The following is a 26,837-nucleotide window of genomic DNA, read 5'->3' on the forward strand; positions in this document are numbered from 1 at the left end:
ATGTGGTTTTCTTGGCAGTTATTGGTGTTATCTGCCATTTCCTTCTCTGGTGGATTAAGGCAAACAGAGCGTAAGTGACTTGCCCAGGGTTACACAGCTATTAAGTGACTGAGGTAAAATTTGAACTCAGGTCTTCTTGACTCCAGGCCCAGTGCTCTATCCACTGAGCCATCTAACTGCCTCATACACAATGACCACAACAATGTTAATAGAAAGAACCACCAGAAAACAATGTGAATGTTGCAAAATTACGAAGAAATAAGCATAACCCCAAAGAAGAGATGAGAAGACACCTCTAGTCTACTCCTTTACAAAGGTAAGAAGTCCACGAGTATAATACATTACACATACATCAGACTTTTTTGATGTAATGACCAATTTTGCCAATATCTTCCTATACTTTCTTTTTTTTTTCTTTAAAATATTATTTGTTATATAAGATGACTCTCTGCAAAGGGACAGAATGCTGGAGGAAATTTTGGTGATTAAAAAATATCAATAAAAATGCATCTTTAAAAAATTATGATAAAGAACAGATTTATAAGAATGAGAGATAGAAGTAGTACCAAAGGGCTTAAAAGGTGATATGGAATGGGCAAGATTTTCTTACTCTTTTTAGTTTTAAGTCTGAAGCAGAAAAGTTAGGCTCAATTGCTATAGCCTAGGACAATGCAGAGGGTTTTTTTCCTAATAAGAATAACAGATCACCTGACCAGAGTATGGTACAAAGGTGATAAAGACGCAACTAAGCCAGGGTAAAAGTAGTGAGTACTACTAGCTCTCTTCCTCTCTTCAGCTCAGGTTGTGGCACGACAATCGTGTTTCTGCTGGGAATGCGGTTACCATATCAAATTAAAATTTTAAGTATGTGTTGAAGATTAGGCAAACATTTCCTCTAATTTTCTCCTTAAAATAGGAACTTTAGTAAGCATAAAAATTACACTAATCTTTACATCACCATTTACTACCCGTAATCATGACCTACAGACATATATCTTATAATCCAGTATAACACAGTAATATGACCAATTCAAAACCATAATCACTTCTCTGTTGCATGTTCATTTTAATGATTATGAGAGAGGACAAGAATTAAATACAAGACTAAATGGTTTTACGGAGCAGCTAGGCGGCGCAGTGCATAAAGCACTGGCCCTGGAGTCAGAAGAACCTGAGTTCAAATGTGACGTCAGACACATAACACTCACTAGCTGTGTGACTCTGGGCAAGTCACTTAACCCCAACTGCCTCACCAAAAAAAAAAAAAGTAAATGGTTTTAAATAAATGTAATTTGTTACTAGTCACATACGGAACTAGTAATAATATCAAGAATAAGGGATATTATATGGCCAAATCTGATCTCTGGAAACTTCTGTTGGTATGGTTCTCAACTAACAAAATTTATCTAATATGTGAGCTTATCTTTCTGAAAATTCAGTGTAGTATGCTTTGTATAATTATATAATACAACAGTTGAAGCAAAATCTTACCAGCAACTAGGCAGGAAAATTTAATTTTCACTGGCACATTAACTCTTACCCTATAAGTAGACAGAGAAAAATGACACAATATCCCCAAACTGAGACAGTACTCCCACTGGCTCCCACAGTCCTGATACTTACCCCTGATGGTCTATTTCTGGACGCATGTCATAGACTTGGCACTGTGCCAGTCTCACAATCACACCAGATTTCAGTAGCTCTAATGCTCCTTGTTGTATTTTGGCCACTCTTGTCAAGAATGCCTAATAAAATAGAAAAATGAAGAAACAAAGACAAAAGTGATGATCATTGCTCAAGGAGCTTATATTCAATCATCAAGGTTACTGTCTCATAGATTCAGATTCTCTCATAGATTAAAATTCTGAATAATGGAAAATTCTAAACTGGCTAAGAGGAAGCAAATGGGGCTGGTACTTTTCCATGAGCTGCTAGCTGCTGGTTGCCAATACTGCTGCTCTATGTTGCAAACTTTTTTTTGGTGTTCAGAACACGTCTAACCAAGCATTTGATTTGAGATTTGAACTGAGCCAACAGGATCAAGGCAGTGAATCAAGGTTACCTAAGAAAAGTCTTTACAAAAACAGTCCAGCAGCAGCACTACCCAATTAATTCTAATGGGAACATGCCAACCCTGCCTTTTAACACCAAGAAAATAAATGTCCACTACATAACCATACTACACACATTAAAAAAGAGCACTGGACTGGGAGCCAGAAACCCTGTGTTTGAATTTTAGCTCTGTTTCTTAATACATGTAACTCTGAGCAACTCAAATCCTTTGAGCCTCAGCTTCCTTACCTGCAACCAACTCCAGATACTATGACCCCAAACTTCAAGATTCCTTGGTGATATTTATAACTCATATGATGGAAAATGACATTTAAGACATATAGTACCTAAGTTATCTTTGGTAGGTTTGTAAACCCTACAGATGGAACTGTAATTCACTCCTACTGGTTGAATGAAACTAAGGGCTATTACAGAGCTTACTTACCATTTTGGATTCGTAAGTATAGAGAGCTTTCAAAAGAGGAGGTTGAGGAGTAAGCAAGCTCTGCAGAGTGAGGTCATCTTCCACTAGGCTGTCTACAAGCACCTTCAAGTAACCACTGTTGGAGAGATATAAGAGCCACTGCTGTTGTTTATCTACAGAAACAATCCGATCAAGCAATGCCAGGGCCAACATCTGAAGAAAGAATAAATAAAACCCATAAAGATGATTCACAAAGTTTTTAATGTAACCAAAAAAAATACTATTTACAAATAGTAGGAGATTATTGTTGAAAATAAAATGTATTCCTTTTTTTCCAAAAGGAAATATAAAACCTGATGAATATTTCCTTGTCTTATTCAGGATCTTCCTAAGTTTCAAATTGGAGAAGTACAATTTGCTGTGTGAAAATGAGAAACTTTATGGAAAACTGACATACTCATGTTCAATCCATCAACAAAATGGTAGCATTAAGCAAATCTCAGTAGAACACGACATTTTGTTTTAAAATAATTTTTTAAAAAGTTCTCTCCTAGGGAAAAATAGTTCTACAAGATAAAAATAAATTCTACCAGTTCATTAGGCATCCTGGAAACCAGAAAACTATGGTAAAGTACCAACTTTGTGCTTCTACAATATCATGATCACTGCTATTCATGATGATACTTCTTGGGACAAAAAATACTTTTTGCACCAAAGATAATAATAAATCTTGCTCAGTATAGGTTTACTGTTAAATACATATTAATTAACTAAAAATTGGCCATATACACACATGTATATACCTACAGATAGGTATATACAAATACGTGTACATCCATACAATATATGTATATACACATGCCTGCACACACACATTGTTACTCTCCATTAACCAGAATTCAACTTCCCAATCACGCCACATAATCATATACTTTATAATAATCTAGAAAATAAATCTCATCGTATTGCAATAATTTTTAAATTGATCTACATTTATATCTAAGCAACTGAATTTCTTAATTAAGATAAAAAATCAGGGCTTAATTTACTCTTCCAATCTCATGACCATCACAGGCATCTCGACAGACTACTTCCATAAGGGCTGCTCCATAACTCTCAATGATAGCTATGTTTTCTCGCTGCAATTTGCTGAAAGCATCTTCAGGTGCTGTTAGTCGTTCCCACATGGTCTTCTTGGCTAAAAAAGCAAGGAAACAGAAACTAAACTTTTGCCAAAAGGACAAAGCTATTTTATTTCCTATATATGTAAAATAAATTTTCATCATTTTAAAGGCCTAATCAGTGAGTCTAGAGCAACTAACTTCAGAGAACACTATATATCCCATAAGCATTCCGAGATTATAATAAAATCAACAAAAGCATATTAATTATTTTTAAAGGAACTAAAATGTGTTAGAAAAATCTAGTATAACTAGAAATCCATAGCCATGTTGCTAACGATCCTCTCTCTCACATCCAATCATATATACCCAACTCTCTCTCACCTAGCCCTGTGGAATCTCTTTTTCTTGAGACTCTCCAGAATTGCCTAGAATGACTTATATGCAATTTTGTAAAAATAGTTACTGTGATTTTTTTTCTAATTTCTGGTTAAAACTTAATGTTTATAAGAATTGCAAAGATAATTTTAAGATTCACTAGAGTTCAAAGATAGTATCATAACCTACGGATTACAATTTCCAATTAAAATCTCTATTATAAAAATATGCAACAGGGAAGTCAGAATCCAAAACACCAAGTTTCCATCAGAAGAAACTGGCCTTTGTGACCCAATTTGGAAAATGTGGTATATGTAACATCTCTTATACTAGCATAAACTACTGTCTTCTCTTCAGCTGATGTACAATAAAGGAGGCTCCACTCCAAAAAAGGGGAGAGATGTGTTGCTGAATGCATTTTCCCACAGAAATACTATTACATGGCAGTGATATGTGGTAGAAAATGCAGTGAATTTAGCATCCTGGCTGCATTTTTTTATTATGTGATCCTGGGGAAAGTCAATTAACTTCTCTAGGTCTCAATTTTCTTATCAGTAAAATGAGAATGTTGAATGAATTCTAAAGTGTCTTCTAGGACTTAATCAGACAAACCCATTTAGCAAGCATAACACACATAAAGAGTAACAATTATTAGTAGTGTATTTCAGATGCATTATAGACTCATTGGGTTGTGTGAGTTGATCTAGAAAGCTAATTACTACTTACAACATCTGAGTCTATAGGAAAATGGATTCTGAGGCCCAAGCAAATAACCTAAAAACAAACCTTTGGAACACAATTTTACAGTAAATTAGGAACTACCTTACACAATTTACAATATAATCATCATCTGTTAAAGACCCAAACTCACAGATTTTTCAAAAGTTGTTAATGAGGTTATCTACAAAAAAGCATATCTGACCAATGGAGTTAGCCTCAAAGATCACATTAAGCATGAAAGATGATGATCCTAAAATTCGAGTCTTATTTTTTCAGAGAACATGCCTATCAACAGCCATATAATGGGACAAAGAGGTAACAAAGCTTATTGTAGAAGCACAGATTTAGACTAAGAAGAGACCCTTATCATCTAGCCCAACCCTCTCATTTTACAACAAATGAAGATATTGAGACACAGAAAGGGAAAGTAACTTAACCAAGATTACAAAGGTGGTAAGTGGGAGAACCACAACACAAAGCCAGATTCTTGGATTCCAAATCCAGCTCTTTACTACACCACTATTTTCTGTCTGAAAGTTTTTGTTCAATGAATCGTGCCCTTCCCATTCCATAAGGCAGCAAGATTTTGAAAGGTAAATTGACACGGGCAGCTTTGAAAGTAGCATGTTAAATTTACTATGCTTTGAAAGGCAATCTGTTCATAATATAGATTCAAATTTCAAAGATGATCTTACTTTTCTGTTCCTACACTGGATATAAAAATGTTCTTTTTTAGTGTTCATTAAATTCAGAACATAAAAATAAAAATTAAGAAAAGAAAAAAATGCAAACTCATGGAGATCACTACAAAAGCCTCCAATTCTTTTCCTTTACACGAACCTTTCTTCATCCTTCAATCTGTTTTGCGTATCACAGCTGCCTTATTGCTGCTGTTGTTCATTCACTTCACTCACATCTAACTCTTCAACCCCATTTGGGGTTTTCTTGGCAAAGACACTGGAGTGGTTTGCCATTTCCTTGTCCAGCTCATTTTACAGATGAGGAAACTGAGGCAAACAGGGTTAAGTGACCTGCCCAGGATTACACAGCTGTTTGAGCCCAGATTTGAACTCAGAAAGCTGAGTCTTCCTGACTCCAGGCCTGGTATTCTATCCACTGTGCCACCAAGCTGCTTAATTTCCTCTAAAAACAGCTTTCTCCATGTTGAATGTAAATAAAAATAAAGCCATTCACATGTATGGAAACATTTGACACCATCTGAAAATAAGATTCACATTTTCTCAGAAGTTTAAATTTATTGGTTCTATCACTTCACTATACCTCTGGGAAACTACTACAGACTTTAAAAGAAATTAATGCATGAAAATGCTTTTAATTAAAAGAAAATCTAAGCATTAGGGATGACAACTTATGTATGAATTACATATACATAAATCACATATGAACCAAAGAATGGGTGATGAGTTCTTGGAAAATGGAAGAACAGACACAGCTTCAACTATCATGTCTGAAAACAGCATGGTTTTATTCTGTTTGTCAAGTTTCAATTTTAATGGAATTAAAAAAGAACAATGAAACAAAACTAATATCATGCAGAAGTAAGCATAACTGTAGAGGACAAAGAATAATTGCTCTGCTGAAAGAGAAGAAAAAATTAAAGTCTTCAATTCACTTTCTATGTTGGTTTAACTAATTAATGTGTAACAAATGTAAATTTGATTCAAAAGTTATTTTTTCAACTACCAATCTTGCTGCAACTTGAATATTTTCAAAGATCCATTTCTCTAGAACACTAACAAGAAATTAAATAAAATAATGAAAAGAAATGCAAACATGGTGCCAATTAATCATTCACACATTGTACTAATTTTATTCCACTGGTAACTGATTCAAAGGAAAGAATAAAAAAAAAAGTGAAGAGAACAGGAAATCCTGGATATAAAGTCTATGAAAACTTTGCCAGGGAAATGTATATTTGTAAAGGCAATGCCATATATGTATGTGTGCATGTGTAATTGTAAAATTGTGACTGAAATTGTAAAATGTCTAATTGATATGACTATGTCAGTGACATACTGTCCTCAAGACGCGAAAGAAAGGGAATTAATTCAATGAGCAGATCAATACTAGAGATCTCAATATCATCGTGAATTCAAGAGTGCTCAGCACTGTGATCCAAAGCAGGTCAAGATGCTAAGAGTCCGAAGAGCTGACCTTGACTCCCAACTCATTATTAACTAACTGTGAATCCTTGTTTCTCTTTCAGTACTTCCTATGTTTCCACATATTAAAGTTAATGTTTGCTCTAAGCAACTCACTATGAAAATAAACTAAGACAACAAAGTAAAAAGATGCCAAACAAGGAGGAAGGGACGGCAATAAGTATTTATATAGCATCTACTATGTGCCAGACACTACGCTAAGTGCTTTTCTTTTAAACAAATGTCTTCCCATTTGATCCTCACAACCACCCTGGGAGGTGCTATTATTATCTCCATTTTAAAGCTGAGGAGAAACTGAGGCAAACAGAGGCAAAACTTGCCCAGGGTCACACAGCTAGTAGGTCTCTGAGACTGAATTTGAACTCAGGCCTTCTTGTCTCCAGACCCAGTTATTCACTGTACCACCAGCTGCCTCTCAAACAAAGTATAAGTATATAATTAAATGATTAATTAGTTCCAATGATAAAAAGAAAAGTTTTTTGTTATGAAATTAACAAGGACAAAAACAACTTTAAGCATAAGACCTAAAGCAAAGTCTCAAAATTGACAGCTTTAAAAATCACTGGTATATATGCATATATAGATCAATTATCTATGATCATGAAAATTGTCACATTTGAGATAATTCAACATTAATGGCCTATGTACTGTGTTTCACTTCTGTTTTTGTCTTCAATTTTATAACAAAAAATTTTGTTTCTGATGACTCAACTAATTAAATATTTAATTATGATATATATCTATATACGGATCATAAGGGCATTGGTTTTTAAAAACAAACCACAAATAATTATTAAGTCTTAGGTGACGGAAAATGAAAAACACCCTAAAAAGAGATGAAATTACCCTAAAAATACAACATTCAAAAGTAAGAAACAAGAAATTTTCTCTTTTACAATTCTTCCACTGTCGTTACAACTCAATTGAGTGACATTTTAAAAATTTACTTGAAATAACAAGCTGGTGGGTGACACCAAGTGGTGAACTAGCGAATGACCATATTTCAACTCAACCCAGGAAGTCAAGGAAAAGCAGATTGCCATTATGGATGACTGTGATAATCCTTTTCTCCTCAAAGAAATTTACCTTAGTTCTGTTAAGCAGTGACAGAAAGGAAAATGCGGAGCAGTAAGAATAGCGTCTTTACTATTTCTTCTGGGAGAAAAGTACTTCTTCTGATGCCTGATTATAGCACAGAGTTGGCCAAAGATTCTCCAAGGCAGAGTAAAAGGTCTGCTAAGTCCTACCATACTGGAAAACTATAGGTCTGGCAAAATACTTTTTTTATGTCTACTGTCCAAAGGCTAGTCTAGATAAGTGCAGAGGGGCTTCTGACCATGTTGGCCTCCAAGATAAATCTTCTGGGTATTGCCACCTCTCAAAGACTGCCTACCAAGGTGTAGATTGCTTGGATGAAAAATACAAATGGTTTCAAAGAAGCACTTTGAATCACCTTATAGGAAACCAGCAAATACAGTCATCCCTCAACATTTGTAGGTTTCACATTCATGATTTTGCTTACTCAAGGGTTGGCCATAAATTATTAAATGGGAATTTTTGGAGGTTTGAGGCATACTGCAGAAAATCACAGATGACACACATGTATATATAAAGAAAACAAAAAAAATTTTAGTTAAGTCATAAATGCACAAACACTGTATATTATTCATTCATCTGTTCTATCATTTACTACTATAAGTATACATGCATAAATTTATTACACAGTTCAATTTAGTTAAAAGTTTCAGTGTTCTAAAAAATAGTGGGGTATGCACTCCCTTTGGGAATGCCTCCTCTTTGTCTCTTTAGCAGCCAGACCTAGTCATGAGATTTTCTCACACCGTGATTGTTGTTATCTTCACTTTCAGGGACTTTTTTTCTCTATTTCCTCATTCAAAGCCCAGTTCCTATGACATTGCTGATAGATGAGACTGCCAAACTCCTCTGCTTCTCCCCCTACCCAACTAGAAAACCTTACAAAGAGAATCTAATCTAGGTGAATTCTTGCCCATTGTGCTCTACCAAGCAAGACTGGATGGAATTCTTTTGTCTAGATTGTCCAGCGCATAGAGATAGTTTCTTTGTCCAAGAGTTAGATGATCAGAGTTGGTCCCCCTGCTCCTCATTAGAATAAGCCTGCCTCTCATTATACTATTCATTCTCTCATTAATTGTTAGCCAATTAGAATTGATTTCCACCTGTCAGGAACACCCATTCTCCTGCAGCATTTTGGAGTAGTATGACTACTCCAAAATGAGTGTTCTCTTAGGCTTTATTAAAAGTGACCTACTGTCCAGAACAGTGGGAACCATATTATTAGCTCTTCTCTATCCTGATCAGACCATATCTCAATTTTATGCTGTTGTTGTTCAGTTGTATCTGACTTTTCATGAACCCTAATGTGTTCATAAAGATTGGCCCAGGGTTAGCTAATGAAGGCTGAGGCCAGATTTGAACTCATAACGATGAGTGTTCCTGACCTCAGGGTGGCCCTCGATCCACTGCACCATCTCGCTGCCCTGCTATCTCAATTGCTATGTTCTACTACACTTGTGGGGATGACATTAACAACTGCATAGTGTGTGCGATTACTAATCTCTCTCATGTAAAAACTGCAACTTTTTTTATGGGTGCAGTCTGTTATTTTACTTGTTGGGGTGGGACCCAGAGTTATTCATGGTTTTTTACATTCGGGGGTCCTGCACCCCTAACCCCCATGAATGTTGAGGGACGACTGCATTAACTGTCTGCTGCCACATTTCTACCCTTTTTAACTACCTTAAGAGTCACTTTAGAGTACATGTAGTACGATGGAAAGAACAATGGATTTAGAGTCAGAAGACTGGTTCCAACCCAGCTCTATCACATGTACCTGCAGGACTTGGGACAAATCCCTTCACTCCTCTGACTCTTTGTTTCCTCATCTATAAAAGAAGGTGTTTGGACTACATGACTACAATGTGTCTTCCATTCCTATAAATCTATGAGCCTGTGAGCTTCTGGAGAGAAGGGACTGCTTTGTACCTTTCTTGTGTCACCCACACTTGAGAGAGTCAAGCACAGGTTTGCTGCCTGGCCTTTGTTGCCTTAGCATGGCACAGAGGTAACTCTCAGGTTTTCCAAGTATACATTGGCAGAACACAAGCTGATTGGGCCTGGAAAGCTGCAAATGTTCTAAGTAAAGGCCCAGAAATACACTGTGTGCCTGAGGGGCATGGGCTAAATAGAGAGACTAACCCAGAGGTCAGTCACCAAGTAATAGAATTTGTGTTATGGCAACTCATGGAATTGTTGGAGGAAGTACAAACATGAATAAATCACTTATCTTTCAGTATCATAATATCAAAAGAGGACAAATATAATGAACTAATTTGTAAACTTCTTTTCCTATGAACTCATCTATTATTTGGTTAAAAAACACAAGTTGCTTGGCATATTTAGTTGTTTATATAGCACAAGATAACTTACATACTATATAAAAAGTAGGTTGCACAAAACCTGTCTCATCTAAACATTAGAAAAATAAGATTTTCAAAAGGAGAGCAAAGAAGCATTCAAAGACCAGAAACCATTTCTAATCAATTTAATAAACAGCATGGTGATTGTGGCCCTAGGTTATTACTATCCATTATGATGACACTTTAAACAGCCCAATTTTGCTTTGTTAAGTTTTAATATATTTTTGGAGACCAGAGATTCCCAGTTAGGATTCTTATGACTCAGGGCTAGAAAGGACTACCTATCTGTAAAATAAAGGGACTGGATGAAAGAAAGAGAGGGCCAGAGAGATTAAGTGCCTTGCGTAAAGTCACATACAGCATAAGTAGCAGGGCCAGCATTAGAACACAAATCTTCTGGACCCAAACTGAGTGAGTGCGCTTTCTACTTCATTACACTGCTTTTCTAAAAACTGTTAACGATACCACCTGAAATCTGCACTAAATGCTTCACTAATATATTTAAAGACCCAATTAAGACATTATTGTTCTTAAAAAGAAAAACAAAATCAGGAATCCAAATTATTTTACCTGCTTCTAAAGTGTCTGGTTCGTCTGGCCTCTGGGCCATCTGTAAATAATAAAGCAAAGAGCCATATAAGTGTGTCCTCACTCGTTGGAACCCACCACCTGGTGAGAAAAAGCAGAGTTTAAGCCTTTCAAATATCTCACGGATGCAAGCTGACATACAAAGATTATGTGTAAAAATACATAAGAAGGACCTGTTTTCAAAATGAAGTCTAAAAGTTTCTTCAATATGATGTGAAGTGAGGAATCTCCGATAGAAGCAAACCCCATGGTCATGCACTCTGGGGCAGGAGGCGAGGTAAAAGAACTATCAAGCATCAAAACAAACTGGGATTCTCCAGGCCCTGCAGCAGCGAGGGGTGGTGGCTGCGGCTGCTTCTGTTCTGTCCGCACAGACTGGCTCAAATGAGCAGTCAGGGTAAACACAGCCCCCGCCACAACTGGCATTAACTCTTGGGCTGCATCATCATCCAGTATCTTAAAAAGCAAAAGAAGAAAAAACCAAAGGTTAGGCTCATACTTTCAGCTGTAATCAAAGTATCTTTATGTACTGGCAATTGATCCTATGATCTTTTCAACTATTGCAAAAATAAAAAGATAAAACTATATAGTTTATAAGTCAAATTGATAAGAATACAAGTCATTCTCCAAGTGATAAATGATCAAAGGATATGAACAGGCAGTTCTCAGATGAAGCAATTAAAGTCATGTACAGTCATATGAAAAAATGCTCTAAACCACTACTGATTAGAGAAATGCAAATCAAAACAATGACCAACATGATAAAACAGGAAAATGATAAATGTTGGAGAAGACGTGGGAAAATTGGAACACTAATGCATTGTTGGTGGAGTTGGGAAATGATCCAACCATTTGAGACCAATTTGGAACTATGCCCAAAGGGCTATAAAAAATATGCATACCCTTTGACCCAGCAATAGCACTTCTAGGGCTGTATCTCAAAGAGATCATACAAATGGGAAAAGGACCCACATGTACAAAAATACTTATAGCAGCTCTTTTTGTGCTGACGAAGAATTGGAAATTGAGGGGATGCCTATCAAGTGGGGAATGGCTGAACAAGTTGTGGTATATGAATGTAATGGAATACTATTGTGCTATAAAAAATGATGACTAGGTAGACTTCAGAAAAACCTGGAAAGACTTGTATGGACTGATGCTGAGTAAAGTGAGCAGAACCAAGAGAACACTGTACACAGTCACAGCCACATTGTGCAATGACTAACAATGATAGACTTAGCCCTTCTCAGCAACACAAGGACATCTCCAAAAGTCTCAAGATGGAATATGCTATCCACATCCAAAGAAAGAACTACAGAGTTTGAATGCAGATCAAAGCATATTGTTTGCTCTTTTTTTTTCTTCTGTTTTGTTTTGTTTCCTCTTTCTTGTGGTTCCTCTTATTGGTTCTAATTATTCTTTACAACATGACTAATGTGAAAATATGTTTAATAGGAATGTATACGTATAGCCTACATCAGATTTCAAGCCAATCTTGGGGAGGAAGGTGGGGAGGGAGGGGAAGAAAAATTTAAAACTCAAAAGCTTACAGAAGCGATTGTTGATAAATCAAAATAAATTTTTAAAAAACTATATAATTCAAAGGGGGGGAAAAATTGGAGGAACTGGAGAAGATTTTAATATAATGAACTAAGAGTCCAGACCAACAAAATCTGTTCTATTTGACCTCACCAAGAAAAGTCCTTTAATAACTAATGCATCCTATCCTACAATAAAATGAAGTTAAGAGCATCTACTTATCATCAAGCTTTGTTCACACATGAAACACTAAGGGATTTAGGGATCTAGATGTATTACCTTATCATGAACATCCTGTAGGAGGTCACGAATAATCAGTTGCCTATCCTCTGCCTGTATGAGGTCCTGAGGACAAGCCGTCAAAATAATTTCTACCAGTTGCCTCCATGACTCTAGAGCATGTCGTTTCGCATGAAGGCACTGTAACAATTTATTTCTGCCCACAACATATTGTAGAATAGTGCTGATTTCCTAAAGTTCCAGAAATTGAAAAGAAGTCACAGGTTAGTACATAAGCAAACATGGTCAAACCAAGTATGCCCTAGGATCCACTGGAGTGTCAAGACTGATTCAGCTAGCTATATAGAAGAAAGGCAATTACTGTTTCAACTGCCTCCCTTCTCCCTTCTGCCTCCACCTGCCTAGCTCCAGTGATTATTTTTTAAAAAGGAAATGTATTTATGGAGACTTAAGCAGACTGCAATACTGTGGGCAATACATGTTTCCTAGAAAAACACTGCCTATATACCATAGGCCAGTAAAATATATCACACAGAGCAAAAGTGCCTTGTGAGGTGATTTCTCAAGGCATAGCAAGCCAGGGAATTTATAAGCAAGTGCACAAAAAGGGACATCCTCTCCCTCCTCTTAGGTAACTAGACTTCTGGGAAGTCCAAGGATCAGGAGAATGTTTTTCACATTTGTCCCTTACTACCAAACTCCCATCTGCTGGTGACTGCTTGTGAAGAAAAGCCACACCACCACCACCACCATCACCACCACCATCTTCTCCCTCACCCTTTTTGTTAAGGAATGAATGAATGAAGACTTAGCATGCCACTTCAGAAAGCTCAACCCTTGACCTATGTCCTGTCAGAAACCAGATACACATTATTTACTCTCATATATCAGACATGGGCATAAAATTCAGCTAACTGGTAAAAAAAATTTTAAAAATCAAAGAAATACCTTTGACATTTAACCTTTTGGCTAGTTGAGTGGTTACTTAACTAGAAATGCTTTTATCCTTTAATTAAATTTTTGATAAAATCAAGTGAATAAAATTTCCAGGTTTGACTCAGTAATCACATTCTCTGGGCTATGAAAATAGGACCTTTATTTAACTGACAACAAATACCCTAACAGTACCATCATCAATACCAGATAAAGTCACCAGGAATACATCTTCAATTCCCTAACTCCCATTAAATGTTTCTATGTCTTACTTTTTAAGGTATTTAACTGTCTAGCTAATATTCATGTGTATATCATACTATTCAACAGAATATCTTTACTACTTGCCAAACACTATGAAGGTGAATACCTCACTAAGTTGATAAACTGAAAAATTACCTATTAAAATTTAAATTAACCTTTTCATTTAAATGTCCCCTTTAACTCTTTTTTTTCCTTTCCTCATCCAAACTTCATACTGTTTGAAAATAAGTAACTTCAAATTTAAGTTAACAGGTCTTACCTCCATAAGCAAAGGCCTCTGGCCTATAGCTGCCATACCCTGAAGAGCATTTACTTCTGCTACGAGAACCCTGTGAAGAAGCTAGAGATTTAGAGAAGGAGGAAAAAACAAAGTTACTGTTTCAACACACAGATACATTAGAGTTTAAAAGTCAATCAATGACCAGGAGCTACTCTAATTCAGTTCAACAAACACTTACTAAGAGGCAACTATTTCTAGCATGCTGGGAGTTGAAAACAAGACAGTCCCTACCTTCAAGGAGTTTACTTTCTACTAGGGAGGCAGTGAGAAGCTGAGCAATAGACAGATAGATAGATAGATAGATAGATAGATAGATAGATAGATAGATAGATAGATAGATAGACAGATAGATAGATAGACAGACAGATAGATAGATAAATATAGATAGATATAGATATAGATATGTAGATTGCTAGGTATACACACACTGCTATCTGAAAAAAGTGTCAGCACAAGTATTTCCAGAGACTAAAAACTGACAGAAATTTATAAAGTGAAAAGAGTGGCTCCAAGCTTTCTCTGTGGCATGTTATTGGTGGCAAAGTTCTGTGGATCTTCTTAATATTAACAGCAAAATGGTCAGATCCATTGTCTTTGTCTACAGATGATAAAATACTTCCAAACACTTCACAATTCTAGTTAGGTGGATCAAATACCAAGAAGATAACTAGAGATGGGGAGGTATTTAGGGAAAGGGAAGAAGGCACACAAATGTACTTCTACATTCTACTCGCCATTTTACACATGGGAAGTAGAGTCAGGAAAACTTCTGCATAATCACTATAACCACTGGAAAAAGCCATGTGTCCAACCACTTTGACATGGTGGCTAAGTCAAACCACTACTTACCTTGACATTGCAAACTGTCTGCCCCCTCAAATTCTTGTGTTCACAGTTGGCAATGACTTGTTCGATCTGAGCACGATCAAAGAAATCCAACTGCAAAGGCTCAGGAATCTCTTGGCTGAAGTCAATTGAATCCAAAATACTTAGTATTTTTCGACGTACTAGGAAAGATAAATAAAAAATCAATTTTGTTCCAGAAAAAAAATCCAACTACATAAAATCTTTATTTAAAAAGGCCGTTTTTAATAACAGCTAAAGCAATAAGAATATCTCTAACTCTAAACATACCTAAAGAATGTACCAAAGGTCAGCATGCATGTGTCTAAGGAGGTAGCTGCCATAAAGTATTAGACATCTGAAGGTCAAGGGGACAGGCTACATGGCCCTCAACCACTCCTTCCAGTGTGAACAGATACATATTAGTCCTGTGGGGCTTCTTTCTGCTACTAGTCCAAACCCTTAAGAAAATTCCACTCTGACAGTAGCCACCTCCCAATCTTCAGAATTTTTTGATTTAATATAGCTGTGATGCCTGATAAAAATTTCTACCTTTCCTGAAAGTTGTATCTCTGCACAGATAGGCAATAGATCCACAAAAGCTAAGTTATCATAAGTATTACACACTGAAACTGGGTATGAATTTACCCTGTTCAAGGTCACTGGCCACTTCTAGTGTTCTCAAGCCTTGCTAATTGCTATTATATTATCATATTTATTTGCATGTATTACTATAAATCTCACTAACTGTATAATACCCACTACAATACTTCTCACTTTTTCCCACTGCCCAGCTACAATATGGTTCCCAAGCCTTTCCTCCTATCTTCCATTCTCAATGCCTATTCCAAATCACTAGACCCTGAGATCCAGGCAGCTTTCTTAACACTTCTGTCGGAATCAACAGATTTAGAATTTCTGCTTTCTTGACAATGCCAGTTTCAACCATGCATCAACTGCCCAAAAGGAAACTATGCTGACACAAATATTATAGAAAGCCCCAGGTCAACAAAAGGTTTCCTTTCAGTTTATAGACAATGGTTGGATTCTTTAAATATCCCATGCAGTGATGGTGCTAGGGTTAAGAAGACATTATATGAAAGGCTGAAGATTGTGTCATGCTTTACATAAGGTCTTAAATTTCTATTTCAATCTTGCATATTTTCAATATACTTTTACCACCTCATTTCCTTCTAGTTGAAAGTTCCAAATTACTAATAAATTTAGATGACAAATAGCCTTTTTGTATAACTTATCTATTCCCATTAAGAAAATTCTCCCATTAGCTGTATTGAAATGACTTTAGAAAAAATCATCATTAGAAAATAAATTATCTTTAAAAATTCCAAAGAGCTTTACCTTTTGTGGCAGTATCAAAGTGAAGGAACCCACTGACAGACCTATTTTCATCTTCTATTCCTCCTTCACCATCTGCTACAGAATTTAAAAAGGAAGAAAAAATATAAAAATGTCAAAAATACACTTACTTCAGTAACAACTCGAAACAGACTAATCATCAAAGACAGTCTTTTATTTCAAGATAATTAATTAAACTCCAAGAAAGGGCTTTAAAAAATTACTACTAACTTAGGGTTACTCAGTTTAGATAGACAGATCTAAATACATATATACATATGTATATTTCAATCATGTAAGATATTATAAACCCTTTATAAGGAGGCAACAAGAAAACAAAGACAAAAAAAAGACAAACCATTTTAGTGATTAAGAACTGTTACCTCCTATGACCACTGCTCTTCCCCAAAGGAGCTATTTTAAAATTCAAAAGGAAAAAAGCTAAAAAAAGGTACAGTTATCCCTTCCACACTGAGGGAGGGTTAGGGACGCTGTGCTCCTGCGATCTGGAAAATCTGCATAAATTTTTTTGGCCTTCCCTTCATACCAGAGAAGAAGTCTGAATTGTTTCTCTTTCTTTTATGGGGTATTTACACTACCTTATTGCAAAATTTGGGTTAAGTATTTGGTCAGAGGCTCTATGTCATCTGCTGGCCTTTGAGTGTCATCTGCACTTTCTACTAAACTCCCCAAAAATTCCCATTTAATTTCTTATGCCAACCTGTGATATATCAAAACCATGACAGGGAAAGCTGTAATGTGGAAGAGCTAACTGTGTAAGACTAAATCTAACTGAAGAAGTGGTTATTATACCTAGTCTATGTTTTCAAATGTGATATCAATAACCTAGGTCTTCAGCAGAGGGGGCCTCAATGTACAAATGGCATATACGCATAGCACACTGCAAAGTTAATAAATACTTAAAAAGCATTAAGAACTAAAAAAAACCCTATAACCTACCATAAAGTGTCTGTATATGGAAAGCAGGGATAGTACACCCTGCAATACACACTTAAGTAACACAACAAAACAAACTGCCATATTCATAATTCACCTGAGTAGGGTTTGACTGGCATATCATCTAGCAGCAGGTGCAGTAGTCTTTGAGTGTGAGAGCGCTGGCGATTAAGAGAAGTTACTCTTAGCTCTATTGAGGCAGTCTTCATAAGCCATGACATTTGGTTCAGCATGGAAATTTCATATTCTATAAAACAAAAACATGAGTGGGTAAAAGGGAACCCACGTAGGAAAAAAATTAAATAATGAAATATAGATATGGAAATGTTTTCTCAGCAAAATGATAACAGTTTAATAAATCACCATGGGGTAGTAGAAAGAGCCCTGAATTTTGAGTCAGGACAGACAAGTCTGAATCATACTTCAGATACCACTAGTTGTGTGTGACAAGTAAGTGAGAACCTCTGATCTGGTGTCCTCATCTTTAAAACAGGCTATTTATAGTACCTGCCTCACAGGGTTATTGTGAGGATTTAATAATAAAATGTCACTTTAAGGTTTGTAAAGTGCTTTATAGGCATTATCTCCTTTTATCCTCACAATAGGCGCTATTATTATCACCATCTTATAGCTGAAGGAATGGAAACTCAAGAGAGGTTTGTAAGGAATTTATTTGCCTAGAGCAATACTGCTAGTATGAGTCTGAGTTTGACTCCAAATCCAGACTTCTATCTATGCCTTGTCACATCTCTAATGAGATAATGTATGCAAAAGTGCTCTGCAAACGTGAAAACACTACATAAAATAAGGTATTGTTACTATTGTTTTTATTTATTTTTCTCCTGGCCTGTGCTTTTATTGGCATGAGGAATTCCAATGCAGATCATGAACTGCTCTGTAACTTGTAGTCTTAAGAGTTAGTTGGGGGCACTGAAGTTGTGGCTTGCTCAAGGTCACACATTTAGTATGCATCAGAGACAAAAACCAGGTTTTCCTGATTCCTATTATTATACAATAATATTTCTATTATTAATGAAGACGATAATGATAATGACAAAAATGAATACATAAATAAAAACAGATAAAATAATCTAAGCAAAAAGACTAGACCTTCTGCTATTTGGCAGTCAGTCAACAAGCACTTAATAAGCACTTACTATGAGCCAAGTACTGTGGTAAGCACAGGGGAATACAAAGAAAGGGGAAAAAAACAGACCTTGCCCTCAAGAAGCTTACATTCTAATGAGGGAGCCAATGTATATACACAAAATATTTACAAAGTAAATGGAATATGACGGAATGGGAAGGCATTAGCATCTGGGGGAAACAGGGAAGGCCTCTAGAGGAAAATGGGATTTGAGCTGAATCTTGAAAGAAGTCAGGAAAAAAGAGGCGAGAGTGAGGAGGAAGAGCCTTAGGTAACAAGGCTTTTTCATTTAATTTCAATGATGCTATATTTCACTTGGAGGAATTATCATAATCATTTTGAAAAAAAATTGGTCGTTTAACAGATGAGAAAAAGCAAATGCAGACATAGAAAAATTTAAATTCTCATTAGTGGCACCGTTTGATGTATACTGGCTGAACATGTATAGTTTATATTTATCTACATACATGTAGCATTTTTCATTAGAATATAAGCTTCTTGAGGGCAAGTCCTGCCTGTTTTTCTTTGTATCTTTAGCACCAAGAAATGTGTTACACAGTCTCTTAAGAAATGTTTAACTAAAATGAATCTAGAACCATAAATCATACTTAATATAATTTCAGATAATACATCTAGACAACTGAATGATTATCAGACTTAACAGATTTGATACTACACAGTTTGATTTTGTAATACAAATATTATATATAGTCTTTTAAATTTAAAATTAATTTGAGAATTTGACAAAAAGCATTTAAAATAACAGGGGGCACATTTTGGGTATCATTCAATAACAGTAGAGAATCATCTATTCTGCTGTGATTTCTATCTTAATAATACATGTTTCACAGATCAATTCAACCAGCACTCATTAAGTATCTACTAAAAAAAAATTTACACAGAAAAGAAGCAGCAAGTACTTTTTTGAGAAGACAGAAAGCACTCACAATTGGGGGCATCAGGAAAGTCTCCTCTACCAGCTACAAGAATGCCTGTTTCTGTTCTGTTAACCTGTGATTCTTAACTCATTAAAATGGCAAAGTAGTAAATTAATGTGCTGAAATTTGCGAAGATAATAATTATTAAATATATACTAAGTCCTGAATAAGACAGGACTCCAAGTTTTAAAAACACATTAAGCAGAATACTGTTGGCCAGTTTTCATATGAATCTGGATATAGCACCCTTCAAAATTCATCCCTAAATAACTAGAGACACAGTCCAACTAATATCCTTAATTGCTTCACATAACAGAATAAGAAAAATCAGTCAGAAAAACAAAAAACAAAAACCCAATGCACAGATGGGCTAAATTTAGGTAGCTGTGGGCAAAACAATGTTGCAGGGGACAAATAATTCATGGCAACAAAATTACAAAGGCCAGATATGTTCCTTGGAGATCAAATTCCTATTATACAAGTATAACATCTCTCTTTACAAAGATCAGAGAGAATTATGGTAAGCAGGGAGGAATAAGTTTTTTTGGATAAAAGCTCAGGGCTCCAAGATGAGTTTAGATGTTGGTTCTTTAAAAAAATATTACATCCACAACTGGAAAGGCCCATCCAGCCATCTTCCCAAAAGAACCAGGAGATCAAAAAGAGCTAACCCTTAGTGCTACAAGTAGAAGGGTAATCGCCTAGAGCTGGAGCCTGGAGTTAGAGCTGGGAGTCCTATTTTTCAGGAAAGTGAAGCAGGGACGGTGATTCTGAACAGGCATTAGTTAGGATACAAGTTGCTTATATTTTTTAAGCTTCGCTTTTTCTTTTCTCCTTTCCTATTCCACAAGCAACTAAGTAGAAGAACAAATTGGTTTGGTGTTGGTTGGTGGTACATAGGTCTGACTAATTACTTGGGAAGTTTTTAACAGACCTCCATATGTGACAGCTAGGGTAAAGAGAAAATACTCAAACTGGGCACAGGCTCAGCTGGACAAGTTTCTGGAGAGTAGCAGGAAGACTTGGGTAGAACATTATTATCATGTATTAACATTATGACAAAGTGATATTTGTCAGGGCCACTTTATGTGGTGTATGGAAAGAAAAAATCTGAAATGACTATGTCCTAACACCAAGGTCACAAATGGAGTGTATATCACACTGAACTAGTTTTTGCACAAAGGGTCTGACCATCTGAAGTGATTTCACTGCAACCAGCACAAAGAAAAATAAAGTTGTTTTTTCACAATTTCCCCCAGAAATATTCCCAACACTTTCTTCTATTTTCCTGTCCTTTAAATGTAATTTCATAATTTCAACAGCTATTCCAGGAATCAAGCTATACCCTTGAAAGGCTAGGTTTTTAAAACTTTATACTACAAGCTCAAATAGCTCAAATTCTTGAGCCCACGAAACAAAAATGACAGATTATGCAAAAAAGAATTAAACTATGTAGATGGGAAAAAAACTTCCACCAATATCATGGTTGTACCCCAAAAGATAGTAGACAAATTAAAATGAAATTAGTAGATTTACTCCCTAACTACCCTGTGTTTAACTTTGGTATCTATTCTGCATATACTTATTTATTCTGTATATATTATATATGTACATGTGGCTGCCTCAATAGAATATAAGTTCCTCGAGCCCAGGGATGATTTCATTGTTTCCTTTACACCTTTAGTACCTGGCACAGTGTCCAGCACATAGTAAATGCTTAATAAAGCTTACTGAATGAAGAAAAAAAGTCATACCTCTGTTAGAAAAAGGCAGATGCTGCAACTGAGAAAATAAAAAATCCTGGCTGGTTCTTAAATACCTCATAGTTGGACCAGACGTATCTGAGCATGCACACAGCTGATAAATAACCTATGTAAGTAAAATAAGCAGATGTTTAAGTCAGTCAGCAGTATTAAATCAGCTACAAAATTGCAAAGTTAAAGAATTTTATAGTCTTAGCACTATGAAGGTTAAGTGAATTTCTTTGGCTCCACAATATTATAAACTTTACCAAAAAAAGATGGACATACACACTTCTATGACTAAACAAGGCATATATAGCAAGCATATTTATGATTAAGTAGCCCCTTAATTATCTGGATCATTAATTTGTACCTATGAGGGTGGAAGGTAGAAGGATTCTACTACGCTCCGCATTATTTGACTTGCTGAAATATTCCCAATTTAGGGATGAAGACACTGAGGCATAAAGTACAAAGATTCACACAAGTCAAATCCCAATAATTATAACCAAAACTGCATGAAAATTCTCAGTGCAACAAAAAAGGCTTCCAAACTATCTTACTTCCAATATTTATTACCAAAAATCCCAGCACAACAAAAGAACACAAGTCACTTCTTGGTGTTTTCTGGTTATTTTCTTCCAAGACTTGACTTTTCAAAGAGTAACTGGCAACACTAGTAAGAGGATGCAAAAGTGCTCACTCTAATTTAGCCACACAACCACCCCAAGTTCATTCTGTATTCACAAGATCGATGTTAGCTTCTGATCTTAAAAATGAGCTGTATTCTCTGTACCTGGTAGCACAGTTCCGCAAGTTGAGGGGATTCCCTTACTGCCATAGGGCCTGTCCTCCCTTCTGTTCCCTTTTCCAAAATATTTAATATGGCATGAAGACAAGTCCGAGGGCAACCTAAGACTCCTGAATACAAGGCAAAAGCAAAAAGATTCCTTTTAGCATCTTTACTCAACTTAATTAACGTTACAAAACAGTTAACAGAACCAAATTTCTTAAATAATACTTCTTTTAAAAGCCAGTAATATCCAGGCGTGGCTGCACACACCTATAATCCCTGCCTACTGAGGAGCCAGACTCTAGTGAATCACTTGAGCCTAGGAGTTCTGAACTACAGTAGGCCTAAGTTAATGGAGTGGTTGTAACTGAGTCCTGCACTAACATAGGAAGCCCCCAGGAGTAGTAGGTGAGGGGCTACCAACTGCCTAGGGAGTGGCAAACCAATCCGGGTCAAAAACAAAGCAAGTCAAAGCTTCTACATTGATGAGTAGTAGAACTGAGTGGCTACTCTATTCTACAGCATGACTTGAGACCCTGTCCTGCTCTCCCCCTACGCCCTCAAAATAAAGCCAGTGACAAAAAAAAATAAACATGCTATATAATTACTGTATTTATAGGTCAAATGCAAACTGAAGAGGAAGTTTGGCTAATCTCAATTGATTGGCTGAGGACTGGTATATTATTAGTTATTAGTATAGACCAAGGTTTAACTCCTCAACCAATTTTCCTAGATAAACTTATCAGATTTCCAGAAACACTCACCATCAAATATAATTAGGTCACCCTAATTGGAAAGTAAATGTCAAGTCTATGTATCTGATCTCCCATACCTGGATCCTGGAGGTTCGTGGTACTGACAGGTTTCTTCAATTCAAAGCCCAGGAGATACAGGGCAAGGTTGGGTGGATTGCGCTCCAGAGAAGTGATGAGAAGATTCAAGATGTGTATTCTTGTTTCATGGCGGATTCGTGCTAATTTCTTATCAGGTTCTAACTCTTCATTAAGAAATAAAAAAGAAAAGTCACAACATCATAAAAAAGTTAATGTAAGTAAAGTGACAATTACTCTACACAAAGATATTAGTACAATTTTTTATCCTAATAGTTAAAATTTACCCAATCCTCCATTATTTTGCACTATTTCTTTTTTCCCTAAAAGTTTCTCAAAAAAATTTTTTAAACTTTCTCTGACTCCACTAATGAGTTGTTTCTGTTTCATCCATTTTCCTTTATTCACTTAACTACATTAATATAAACAAAGATCACATTAACATAATCCAGAATTAAGCATACCCTCTTCTGGATTAATGAATTCTTCTGCATCTTCACTATCCAAACACTCCACAAATCCAGCCATCAGCTTCTGGCTTACACTCTGAAATCATCACAAAAAGGTAGAAGAAGAAAAAGTACAAAAACTGAATCACATATTAGAGAAGATATAAGATGAATATAAATATTATCCATGTCAACTAAAAGATGCACTTCTTCAACAAATTAAATTCAAACACTTCATAATCTAGCCCCTCCTACCTTTCCAGTCTTCTTACACCTTACATCTCAACACATACTTTTCAATCCAGTGACACTGGCCTCCTGGGTCTTCCACGAACCAGACAGCTCTGGATATTCTCTCTTGACTGTACCCCATGCCTAAAACGTTCTCCCTCCCTCCACCCTAACTACTGACCTTTGTGGCTTCCATTAAGTCCCAACTAAAATCACACCTTCTACAGGAGGCCTTTCCTACATCCTTTTAATTCTAGTGCTTTTCTTCTTTCAATTATTTCCTATTTATCTCGTATATAGCTTGCATTATATATATTTGTTTGCATGTTGTCTCCCCCATTAAAATGTAAACTCCCCCAGGGCCTCTTTTGCCTCTTTTCTGTATCCCACGCTTGGCACTATGCCTAGCATATAATAGGCATTTAATGTTTATTGACTGACTAATTGAGTTCTCCTCTTTTTGAGAGATTTTATGAAATTGTTAGTCTCTCTAAAAGCCAAATAAGATAACCTTCTGCAAAAAAACTTTAACATGTCCAAAATATGTTGCTAATACTCTTCCCTTTGAAAAATGAAGTCACACTCTTAAAAGCCACATTATATTATCCTATTTTTCAAAACTAAATGAAATTCACTTATGCTTTCTACAGACACCATCACCAATTTTGTACATCTGGAGCCCATGGTTTAGACACTGTTCTTATCCTTTAGAAAAATTTCTAATCTGCTAAACGACAGCCTCAATGACAAGATGCTCATTTAAACAGCTGCTGTTTGGTAAGCAGAAGTGTGACAATTGTCAGAAATGTAAAAACTGTGCAAAGGAAAGTGAGAACCAAAATGTAAAAAAGATGATAAAGCACAATATGAAATGACACAGCATAGATAGGGACTGTTAGGAAACCACAAAAACAGACAGGCCAAGCCAATGAGCAGTAATCAGAAACAGAATGACTCAATTACAAACAAGGCAGCAGAAAGATGGTAAAACAAAGAAGCAGTCAAGAATAATGACAGGCAACAGAAATGGGATCTGGAGCTACAAAGTCATTTGATTTATGTCTTTAAATGTGCTCATTGTGTAGATAATTGGTCACACTGGCCTATATAATTACTTCTTGTAGCATCATCCTTAAATATAAAGAACAACCATATGTGTACATTTTTTTCCCTTTGAGATAATTTTTCTTCAATAAGAGCAAATTCTCTAAGATAGTTTGACAATATATTCATCCAACACACACACACAGACACACACAGTTTACCTGATCATGCGTGAAATCTCCTACTAACTTTATCTGTATGTTAGAATTGCAAGAGATACAGCAGAGGATCTTGGCACTTTCAAAAGCCAGTTCAGGATTGCTATTGCCATGATAGAGGTACCTTTAAAACATTAACATCAGAAGTACATTACAGTGAAAACGTTGGCCTCCTTATAGTTCTCAAAGAATGAAGACTCAGAACAGAAGAACAAGAGCTCAAAGCTAGCGAGTCAAAATTTTAACCAGATATGTTACCCAGAATACATGAGAAATCTTTTTTTTTAAACCGTTAATATTAAAAACGTTGATGTACTATTACAATCTACAATACTGCTGACATGGAGAAGTAATGATTTGACATTTTAAAACTAAACACTCTAGGTTAATTTAACTTAATTGTTTTAAAGGCAACAAATCCTGGAAAAACAGTAAGCCATAAGCATATCAGAAATAACAGAATAATAATATATTCCATTAGAAATACCTGAATCATCACATATAAAAAGGCAACAGTAAAAAACACATACTGCATTAGCAGCAATCCTATCAAATTTAGAAGTCAAAACTTCATCTTTTTATATTTTTTTTCTATCTCCAGTGACCTCTTACCTGGCAATGTTAACCACATTATCAGCCTTCTTAGTTCGGGGATTGATGCCTTGTAATAGCTGTTCCAATGGAGTGACTATTAGAGCCAGCTGACTTTCTCTTAGAAGATCCATGAAGAGATTCTCCTTTTGCAGAGTCAAATTGAGAAGAGCAAGGCAGTGCTGCACTGCTTTCTCCAAATGCTTCTTCCCTATAATCAACAAAATGAACTTAGAGTCTCTAAAATTTAGGGCATATCTACTAAAATATGACAAGACCTGGCAACTTCTGAAGGTACTCCAGCCACCACCCACAAGCAGCCACAGCTCCTGAAGACCAGGAAAAATAAGTTCTCACCACTAAAATCCTTCCACAATGACAAATGGCTCAGCATCACAAATGGATAGGGTTTTAATCTATAAATGAATGATCTTAAAGATCCATTACTATCTGATACAAATTCAAAGGTGGTTAGCGTAAACTCATATTCACACAGCCATGCCACATAGACTAATTTGCAAATACTTTACCCTGGCACAATACAAATATCTTATCCTACAGACCAAACATTAAACCCTGAAATCAAACAATTCATTAACTTAATAGAAATTCACTTATTATTGAACTGAATCTGAAGTATATAGAATTAACAAGCTGAGTTACAAATTCTAAGGACAAGCTTTACTCAGAATTTATATCACGTCCTCATGCTGACCGTTTTCTCTCTGTCTCTGCCATTCCCTGAAGCTTCCACCTCTCTCCTCTTTATGTTATAATAGTTAAATTCTAGCAACCACTTAATTTCAAACAAAAAACTGCAACTTGCCAGATTCAAGAGATAATATTTTCCTGCCTAATAGTTCAGAATGAGCACAACAGCTGTCAGTTAATAAATACACCTTTCAAGACTACTCAAACAGTAAACACAGACCCAATCATTTTCAGAGTTTAGTAAGAAAAGTAGCCTGCTATGGTTGAGCAACACAGTTTAGCAGAGAAGGGACAGGATTACTTAGGAAAAGACATCTAATGTTTAAGATTTTATGCTATTATCTGCTCCTATCCTAGAATAAGGCAACATACCACACAAGTATTTAAGGAAAAGTGTCCAGAAAAGACAAATGATGGGGAAAATGAGTAAATTCATTTATCATGAATGAAAAGTTTTGAGAAATATTAAACTTGATCCAAAGATAGTGAAAAACTCAAACTGGCAAAACTATATTGCTACCTTTAGTCATATTTATTTCCTTTAAATATATAATCTTAAAAGGCTTAATACTATATCTTCAGGAAAATGAAATTATATAGTATATCACAGAGCATCTGAAAGTATGAACCAATAATGTTAAAGGCAGGAATCCCTAAGATAATGTAAACAGTGTGTATCTGTGTGTTAGAATATACGTGTAAGAAATAGCATCCAGACACATACCAGGGGGCAGCTAGGTGGCACAGTGGATAGAGCACTGGCCCTGGATTCAGGAAGACCTGAGTTCAAATCCAGCCTCAGACACA

The 26,837-nt window shown here is 35.9% G+C and overlaps 1 protein-coding gene across 2 annotated transcripts in view; it reads right to left on the reverse strand.

The window, feature by feature from the left end:
- NUP205 (nucleoporin 205) overlaps window positions 1–26,837 on the reverse strand; it is a 92,436-nt gene that overhangs the window by 28,831 nt on the left and 36,768 nt on the right. The window contains exons 18-33 of one of the 2 annotated variants that reach the window (XM_021002355.2): window positions 25,341–25,530; window positions 24,732–24,852; window positions 23,251–23,332; window positions 22,789–22,953; window positions 21,960–22,084; window positions 21,176–21,290; window positions 17,434–17,583; window positions 16,383–16,457; window positions 15,030–15,187; window positions 14,160–14,240; window positions 12,743–12,934; window positions 11,098–11,380; window positions 10,907–11,005; window positions 3,526–3,674; window positions 2,498–2,689; window positions 1,624–1,745 (exon numbers count right to left, since the gene is read on the reverse strand). In XM_021002355.2, the coding sequence (XP_020858014.1) occupies window positions 1,624–1,745; window positions 2,498–2,689; window positions 3,526–3,674; window positions 10,907–11,005; window positions 11,098–11,380; window positions 12,743–12,934; window positions 14,160–14,240; window positions 15,030–15,187; window positions 16,383–16,457; window positions 17,434–17,583; window positions 21,176–21,290; window positions 21,960–22,084; window positions 22,789–22,953; window positions 23,251–23,332; window positions 24,732–24,852; window positions 25,341–25,530 (2,299 nt within the window). The remainder of the gene's footprint in view (window positions 1–1,623; window positions 1,746–2,497; window positions 2,690–3,525; window positions 3,675–10,906; window positions 11,006–11,097; window positions 11,381–12,742; window positions 12,935–14,159; window positions 14,241–15,029; window positions 15,188–16,382; window positions 16,458–17,433; window positions 17,584–21,175; window positions 21,291–21,959; window positions 22,085–22,788; window positions 22,954–23,250; window positions 23,333–24,731; window positions 24,853–25,340; window positions 25,531–26,837) is intronic. The other variant, XM_021002356.2, reaches the window with a different exon arrangement.

The sequence above is a fragment of the Phascolarctos cinereus genome, unplaced genomic scaffold (assembly GCF_003287225.1).
Source record: "Phascolarctos cinereus isolate Bilbo 61053 unplaced genomic scaffold, phaCin_HiC Scaffold_1;HRSCAF=81, whole genome shotgun sequence".
Lineage (NCBI taxonomy): Eukaryota > Metazoa > Chordata > Mammalia > Diprotodontia > Phascolarctidae > Phascolarctos > Phascolarctos cinereus.